At 37.8% G+C, this 9,094-nt stretch overlaps 1 protein-coding gene across 1 annotated transcript in view; it reads right to left on the bottom strand.

Moving 5' to 3' along the window:
- MALRD1 (MAM and LDL receptor class A domain containing 1) overlaps nt 1–9,094 on the bottom strand; it is a 1,363,654-nt gene that overhangs the window by 679,819 nt on the left and 674,741 nt on the right. Inside the window, exons 27-28 of the mRNA XM_007936352.1 lie at nt 4,898–5,143; nt 3,407–3,564 (exon numbers count right to left, since the gene is read on the bottom strand). Of these exons, the coding sequence (XP_007934543.1) occupies nt 3,407–3,564; nt 4,898–5,143 (404 nt within the window). The remainder of the gene's footprint in view (nt 1–3,406; nt 3,565–4,897; nt 5,144–9,094) is intronic.

The raw sequence follows: 9,094 nt of genomic DNA, 5'->3' as shown, positions 1-9,094 counted from the left end.
GATTATATGGTTGTCTGATTCAAAATGGCCAAAACCAGTCCATTTCAGCTCACTAATGCTGAGGATATCAATCTTTTTGCATTCCATTTCATTTTTGACAACTTCCAATTTATCTAGATTAATACTTCATATATTCCATGTTCCAATGATTAATGGATATGTGCAGCTGTTTCTCTTCAATTTGAGTGGTGCCACATCAGCAAATGGAGGTCTCGAAAGCTTTACCTTATCCATAGGAGTAAGGCTAGGTTTACTCTGATGATGCAGGTCTTTCCCAGTCCTATTTTGAGAGCCTTCTAACCTAACTAGACTATTCATAAAGTTGCATGATAATGTATCAGACAGTGTTTCTTTGCTATTCATAAGGTTTTCCCTGGCCAATTCTTTGAGAAGTAGACAGTCTCTTCCTTCTTCCTAGTCTGTCTCAGTCTATGGGCTGAGCTGATACATGTGCACCATGTGCACCCCACTGGGTTTGAAACACCAGTGGCTCAGCCTCAAAACTCACATCAACACGTCACCATGGTAGGACAAACTGACAGACAATTTTGTCTCCCAGTTGGAAACCTCTCGTACCACCCTTACCTGGGTCCCTGTGGCTGACTCTTTCTCTGTCCTGGTTTCTGGGCCTTTTCCTCCCCTTTCTCCTGCTCTCCTGACCTGCTGCTTTGGGCGTTCCTGGGCTCCCTCTCCTCACTTGGATCCCTGCGGCTCACTTCTCTGTCTTGGTCCTCGGGCTATTGTCTCCTCTCTCCAGTTCTCCCACCCTGATGCTATGAGTGTGCCTGGGTTCCCTCTCCTCACCTGGATCCCTGCAGCTCACTCCTCTTCTCTCCCAGTCCCTGAGCTTATTCTTCTCCCCTCTCTGGTTCTCCTGTCCTGATGCATTGGGCGTGCCTGTGTTCCCTCTCCTCACCTGGATCCCTGAGCCTCATGCTCAATAAATAGTAACCCTTAATATGTATTAGTAGGGTTGTGATCTGTAATCAATACTACCCCATATAAACTACATTACTATTAAATAATATTCAACCATTGAATGTCTTTTACATCCCACTGCATGTACATATTTCAGGATGGAGTCTTTAATTAGATGTTAATGTCATTTATGTAATGCAGAATGGCCATTCCATAACAACAGTTGTCCAAAGCCTTGCAGTGGGCTCTGTGAGGGCACACTTTCTGCCTGTGTTCCCTTCACTGAGCCTCTTCTCTGAAGATAAGAGAGGGATATAGGAAAAGTGAAATGTCAAGGACTTGCTCTCATGAGTTTATAATCTATTTGTGGAATTAGAATACATACAGAATAACAGCCAATGATCAGGAATAATATCTGGAGCTGTGAGGAATGATTAGGGAAGGAGTATTCATAGTGAGGAAAAGTGTTCAAGGAAAGTTTGGTGAAAGGAGTGAAGCTTCCAGAATATATTTGATGTGGAGGGAAAAAAGGAAAGCATTCCTAAGAATAGCATGAGCAGCTGATACAGGCGGGACACATGGATAAATTTGGCAAAATTTAAAAGATGAGCAATAAAGAAAGGGAAAAACAAAAAGCTGAATCTTTGCCCCTACTATATTTGCCATCTGGTTAGGATATTTTCAAACAAATGAGCAAGTAAAATCCAGCATGACTCCACACAGAGAGAAGCCTGAGAAGTACTTTGTAATGACAATCAAAAACATGTAAACCACTAAATTAGAATGATTGCTCCAGAATTCCTGAATATAAGTTTAATATATGTTACAAAGTATTTTTCTCCACAATCCATGTGACTAAACAAGAGTCTGCATATACAGTACTTCAAAAATAAGTTATGTTTATTATGCTTATTATTATTAGTAGTAGTATTAAAAGCAGCAGTAACATTCTTGTAAAATTCTCTGGTAGTGTAGTGCCTAAGGCACTCGACTGCTAAACAGAAGGCTGATGGTTCAAACCCACCACCCACTCCTTGGAAGGAAGGTTGGGCAATCTACTTCTGTACTGATCTGCCTCGGAAACCAAAGGAGGGGTCACTATGAGTTGGGACCAACTCGACAGCACATAACAATGACAACAATAATTAATTTCCATAGGAATCAATTGGAGGAACCACAAGAGTTTGATATATGACTTTACTCAGTAGGAAGACTGTTATTCCAAAATCTTTTGATTTTACATTACACAGTAATATAAATTTTGTTATTGTAACATAAGAGAGTTGACATACAAATATGAGTTAAGTAATAATAAAAGCAAAGCCCACAGAGCAGTACCAAATAATTCACATGTTGCATATTGTATAACCAAGTATCACATTTAAAAGAGAAATATGCAAGATATTCCTATGATAACCGTAAGCATTATATTTCAGTAAGTTTCCATATTTAAATATGAGAATAATTCATTAAGATACTACTTGCTGCATGTATTTTATAAGATAGGCTTTTCTGCATTATTACAGTAGAGTCCTAAGTTAAAAAGTAATTCAGGTGTCAGATAAAATGTGGACTATGCACCTATTAGCTATACAGACATATGAGCTCTTTGATATTCACATCAGGCATTTTGCATCAGTACTAGGGCACATCACCAGACTCACATGTTATAAAACAGCAATGGCCTAAAGAGCCTGTTTTAAGAAGATCCTTTCCTGGAATTCTCATGAGATTCTTGAAATAGACATGAACACACACATTCATGTGCACACATACACACACCTGCACTCATATACTTATCTCCTTTTTGATGCTGGTTTAACCTGCAAAAATATCTTAAGTTATATGAAGCAAGTATCATTAATATGTGCTTTGTTATTTTGTTCCCTGAACACTGTGTCACTTTGTAATACTAAATTAAAGCCCTGACAGAAACATCCAATTAATCCTCAGTTAAAAAAAAAATGCATTACTGTGTCACAGTTCATAAGCAGTTCAATGTTATAATACCTTGATCATTCTTCTTAGGGTTTAGTCATTTACACAGTGTGCTTAGAATGGGAATGTCTATTATTAGTTCCCTTAATGGTTGTTCATATATGAGATAAAATGAATAGTCACTCATCTTTCAGATGAACAAATAATCTATTTTCTTTTATTGAGACGCATAGAGAAGATAAGACCTAAATCAAGAGAAGGAACTAACACATCTTAGATTAATTGTTCTCATAAAAGGAGTCTCTAGGATTCAGTTGTACCAACAGGTATGATGTTTAATGCCAAGCTGGTTGCCTTGCCCCAGCTTCTCACTAAGCATTTGAGCTACAGGTGGTTAAACCCACAGAGCATCTGAAGAACAGTGGCAGCTCCCTCTGATGAAAGGAAGGCTCCCTCTGGCCAAGTTATCAGGGCTGTGATAAACCTTTGGGCATGTGCTCCCTGTAGAAATCCTCACAAAGCTTGAAAGAAGCACAGGTTGAAATCCTACCTTAATGAGAATCTGGATGGACCCTGTGGCTTTTGCAGATATAAAATACCAGAAGCTCATGGTGCAGGTGGTGCTGGATTCCTGCCACATGGCACTCTTCAGGTTTGCTTCTTCCCCTCTAAGGCCCATAGGAGTAGCCTCCAGATACAAGAAGTGCCCTACAAACAAGGATGGTATTCAGATACAACAGAAATAACAATGAGAACATTATTTTAGCCTTTTCCCATCTTAGTTAGGGTTTTAATTACATTTCATATGATCTGAGCTGCCAAAGGCATTTCCATTTGAAACAGAAAGGAAATCTAATAGCCTGGACTCCAGTTCATTCACTGAACAATTTCCAATTGTCCGCTTTTAGCAAAATACTTTACGGTATGCAGATTGATTGATCTGACAGAATATTTATGCCATCAAATCAACAAGAGAGTTATGGAAATCATTTCATGAATTTCTCAAACTAACCAGTTATTGAAAACAATGCAATAACTACTTAGGATTCAAGTAAAGTAATATGACATATTTTCAAATTCAGTTATCTATTGAGTATATAAGTAAAACACCTAGCATTTTAATATACAATGTGAGAGGAAAGGTATTAATTTTATACTTGCTTATTCAAATATCCAAAATATCTCACCTACATAAAGCTGAGTATTCAAATAGGATTTAGACTGTGGCTTGCCCAGGCTGGCTTGATCACATTCACAGGCCTGTGGAATTTCAGTATTTGGGCCATCTTTCAGGATTCTGGGTCCCTTCTGCACTGCACTGGGAACCTTGGTGGCACAGTGGTTAAGTACTCAGCCACCAATTGATGAGTCCGTAGTTCAAACCTCTAGCTGCTTCTCGGGGAAAAGATGTGACAGCCTGCTTCCATAAATATTATAGCCTTGGAAAGCATGTGGGTAGTTCTACTCTGTCCTATAGAGTATCTATGAGTCAGAATCAATGACACACAACAACTACAACATCTGTACTGTGTCTTTTGATCCTTGATCAATGAGTCTGAGACTTGACCTCAGTTACTCACACAAAAATGAGCCAGGCCAAACACACTTAACACATTATCTTACACTGCATTTGCTCAGGACCTCCAGTTTTCAACCTGCTTTCCCTTCATGTACATCAGTTCATTTGATCTCCACAAACCCTATTTGGTACACAGAGCAAATATTACTATCTCCACTTGAGAGATGAGGAATTTAAGAATCTGAAAAAGTTAAATGACTTGCTAATGATCAATTGAGTGGCAGGATTCAGGGTTATTGATTACAAGTGTGTGGCTTTTAGGACTCATGCCTGATTATCATCTATTTACAATTATCAAAACAGCTGTTAATATCAGATGTTGATTATTCATAAATGTTTGATTTACATGAAGAGGCACCATGATGGTCTGTATCTCCAGGGTTCTTCATTTGCTTTCAGGGAAAACAATGTGATGAGCATTGTGGAAAATATTAGAGCAACTGTAATACAGTAATAACCTACCACTTTCATTTCCAAGTGTGTGGTCTTTGGGAGGTCTAAGGCTTTGATGAGAGCCAACCCCTAAAACCCAATCAAAGTTTTCAGCCAGAGAGTTTTGCCAGCCACACCAGCCTTTCTCAAATGTGCAGGAGCTACCACATTCATTTTCATCAGTGTTATCTCCACAATCATCCACAAAATTGCAGCTTTGTTCTGGCCTGTAACATTTGCCATTCTGACATTCCCGATAACCATGTGGGCAGTAACCTAAGAAAAAGAAAAAAAAAAATAAGAAGAATGATGGAATCTTACCAACACATTCAGTGAGGTCAAAAGTGGATTCATTTTAATGTATAAAGGAAATGGTATTTTACAGAGTTTGAGGCACCTGACTTCTAATCTCTCACCTCTAATTGCCTCCAGGGTTCTGGCCTATAAATCACCAGAAAGATCACTCACCAATGGGGGAAAACAATGAAGTATCACTTTATAAATCTAGGAAAGTACCCTAAGTTTCCCCAAATGTAGGATTTCTTTTAAGCTGTGGTGAGAATATACTTTAGATCTGACAGCCAAAGTGAGGACTTCAATTTTTTATGCTGAAACAAAACCTTTAGGGTCCTAAGTGCTCATGTATTATAAGGCACTTACAAGTGCTATAAAGCACTTACAGCATCCATTCACTCCTGTATTTATCAGAAGCCAAATATATATAAGACACTTCTTTAGAGGCAGGGCCAGGCATATATAAGCAAACACAGACTTCCTAATACATTTTCTTTTTCTCAAGAATGCATATTTATTTACTAATTGATTGGAATTATGGAAGCAATTCCCTTATAAAACAACACCAAACATCTTTACAAAGACCAAGAGTAGCAATAATACTTTTGGTGGTACAGGACCTGGGTTTCACCTCTGTTGCTGATTATTACTAGATATATAAGTTAAATCATACCTATACCTAATGAATTTTAATTTTTCTATGTAAAAAGAGAAAGAAAAAAAAATTCCAAGAGTTGTTAAAATAATTAAAAAGAATAATCTATGTATCACCAGTGCCTAGAGGAGTGCCTAGCCCTTGGTGTACAGTCAGTAAATATTAGTTAAATAAATAAGAAAAATAAAGTGGCTTGGAAATGGTAAAGTGGCCCAAAATGCACAAAGTAGTGTTACTATACTTCTCCAACATTACCATAGAACATAACCACTATACCCATTGCCACTTAGTCAACCCGTACTCATGAAAACCCGTATGTGACAGAGTAAAACTGACTTTCATATGTTTTCAGTAGCTGTTTATTCAGAAGTAGATCATCAGGCCTTTCTGCCAAGGAACTCTGGTGGACTCCAAACTCCAAAATTTCAGTAGGTAATTGAGCACTTTAACCATTAACCACCCAGGGACTCCATTATGGGTAACAACAATTCAGTGTGAAAAGTTGTTCAGAGACCCAAGTGGTAACATTAGAGTCACATTTGCTCTCTGACACTACAGGATCAGAGATTTTCTTTCTTTTAGTCTTTCCCTTCTGCCAGGAGAGGAACTAATAATACCACTGTGTGCCTCACATCATAGGTGGTAGTTCCCATAACGTGAGTCAAGTTGTTTGGTGGATAAGTGTTGGTATAGTTTAGAGATAGGATGTCATCTTGTGGGGATTTATTGTAAGGTGTTCTGAGAATCTTATATAGAAGCTTTTTAACTGTGGATAATTTTCTCCCTTTAGAGAGTAGATGGCCAAGAGGGAAGAAGTGATCCTAGATGAATGGAATGCCACATGGAAGCCACTCTGGAGAACATTGGTGTTCTGAAGGCTCTCAGCCCTTTTGTATGCTAAGTGCTCTTGGACTGCTTTTTCCAGGTTGCTTAATTAAGTATCCCTTCCCCTTGAAAAAAATTTCAAACCATGCATTCTCCCTCTAACAAAATTTTCTGATCTGGGTTAATTGCTATCATTTTTATTTCATGTAGCTTGAGAATAAACTATTTTTATTTGGTGACCATATCAGTTTAGCTTCAGTAGACTGGGGAAAAGAAAAAAAACTTTAGTGTTTTAATTATATAGCTTGACTCAGAATCATAGCATTAAAGCATTTTTAAGGTAGACAATAATGGAGGTCATGTATATTAACCATCTCATTTATAGATGAGAAAAGTAAAGATTATAGATTTAAAATTATTTGCTTATTAAGGAAAACAAATAAGCAGAAACAAAAACAGAGATGCAATGGGAACCCAAGTCTACTGTCTTTAGAATTATTTTTTTAAATCCATTGACTTAAAAAGACAAGTAGGAATGCCAGGACAGCTATCTCAGACAAAACATCATTAAGGCACAGTGTTGCCTACCAGATGTATTACTTTCCACGGGTAAAGTAAAAACTTCAGAAATTACTAGATCATTTAATTTTACACTTTTATTGATTCTGTCAATTCCATTTTGTCTGAGAATAAAAACAAAACTGGTTCTAAGGATGCTTTTTCCCCAAAGTGACAGAATCAAGATAAAATTTCTTTCTTTTGAAACAAATTAGAAAATAATCCGGACATGTTCCTAAAAAGGCAACACATTGTAGATAACCACACCCTCCACCATCAATATAAATAATATCTTAGAGAAATAATTATGAGTAAGTTAACCTTTTACATTTTCAAATATAAACAGCTACATAAGTAATAAACACAGTAATTCAAATATTACACAAGAATCATTTTGAACAAAAAAACCCTAATAGTAATAACAAAAATATCATTGCTAGAATGCATTTTACCCATAAAATGACACACAATAATGACACTTTGGATGAACATTAGAAGCATTATCAATTAATATCATTTATCTACCTCCAAATTATTTTCCAAGACTGTCATTTTGACGAAAGAAACCAGATACCCAAGAGTAGGGCATATGTGTTTGGTAATTCCTGTATTAAAGCTCTTTTGATATTGTGAAGATTTAATTTCTACTACTAATATGTATATATATATCTCCTTCAATTTAGGCAGTGACCTTCTTGGTGGACAGATCAGCTTTATGAAAGATAATGGATTATAAATATATATATATATATATATTTATTGTTGTTAGATTACATTGAGTCAGCTCCAACTCATAAAGTCACTATGTACTGTAACAGAATCAAACATTGGCCGGTGTTACATCATCCTCACAATCTTTGCTATACTTGAGCCCATAATTGCAGCCCTTGTGTCAATCAATCTCCTTGAATGTCTTCTCCTTTTTCATTAACCTTTGGCAGCATAGTGCCTAAGGCACATGACTGCTAACCAGAAGGCTGGTGGTTCAAACCCACCAGCTACTCCTCAGAAGGAAGGCTGAGCAATCTATTACTGTAGCGATACTGCCTCAGGAAACCCAAGGAGGGGTTACTGTGAGTTGGGTCCGACTTGAGGGCATATAACAACAACTACTACTACTATTTTATTAAGCAAGGTATTGTTCTCCAGTGACTGGTTCCTTGTGACAACATGACAAAAGTGTATGATAAAAAAAAGGGCGGGGGCAGGTTTGCTGGTCTGATAGAGCCTGATGGAACCACTGAGACTATGGGCCCTACCTGCCCTTCAGGTCTGGAATTGAACCACATCTGTGGCTCCCAACCAAACAAAAGACAGGCATATGAGTTGAACATTTACCTGAAGTAGATACACTCCTTGGAGAGAACAATCATGGGAGAAAGGAAGGCTGTTTATGTACAGGGAGAGAGTTCAGGGGGCAGGATTGCATGGAGGGACGGACACAGGGAAGAGGTAACTATGGGGAGGAAGTGGGAGGGGAGCTGTTGTACTGGGGTAAATTATAGTAAATGTCATGAGACAAAGTGTATGTGAACTGCTGTATGGAAAGTGAATTTGCGCTGTAAACTCTCACCCAAATCACACACACACACACACACACACACACACAAAAGTATATGAAACAAAGTATGAGCCTTCTCAATTCTAAGGAACACTCCGGCTATACTTCTTCCAAGACAGATTTGTTTGTTCTTCTAGTAGCCCATGGTATTTTCAATATTCTTTCATAAAAGTTTAGAACCTCCATTAGAGGCGGGGCAAAATGGTGGACTAGGCAGAAGGATTGCACAGACCCTCTTCAACAAAGAAAAGGGAAACCAATTAATACAGACACAGAAGATAATCTTGGACCCCTGAGCCTTGAAGGAAAGGATGCAGATTTGGACTAAACCCCA

Source organism: Orycteropus afer, unplaced genomic scaffold, assembly GCF_000298275.1.
Source record: "Orycteropus afer afer isolate SDZICR_OR568_19922 unplaced genomic scaffold, OryAfe1.0 scaffold00035, whole genome shotgun sequence".
In the NCBI taxonomy this organism is placed as follows: Eukaryota; Metazoa; Chordata; class Mammalia; order Tubulidentata; family Orycteropodidae; genus Orycteropus; species Orycteropus afer.
This window is presented reverse-complemented; position numbering and strand designations above follow the sequence as displayed.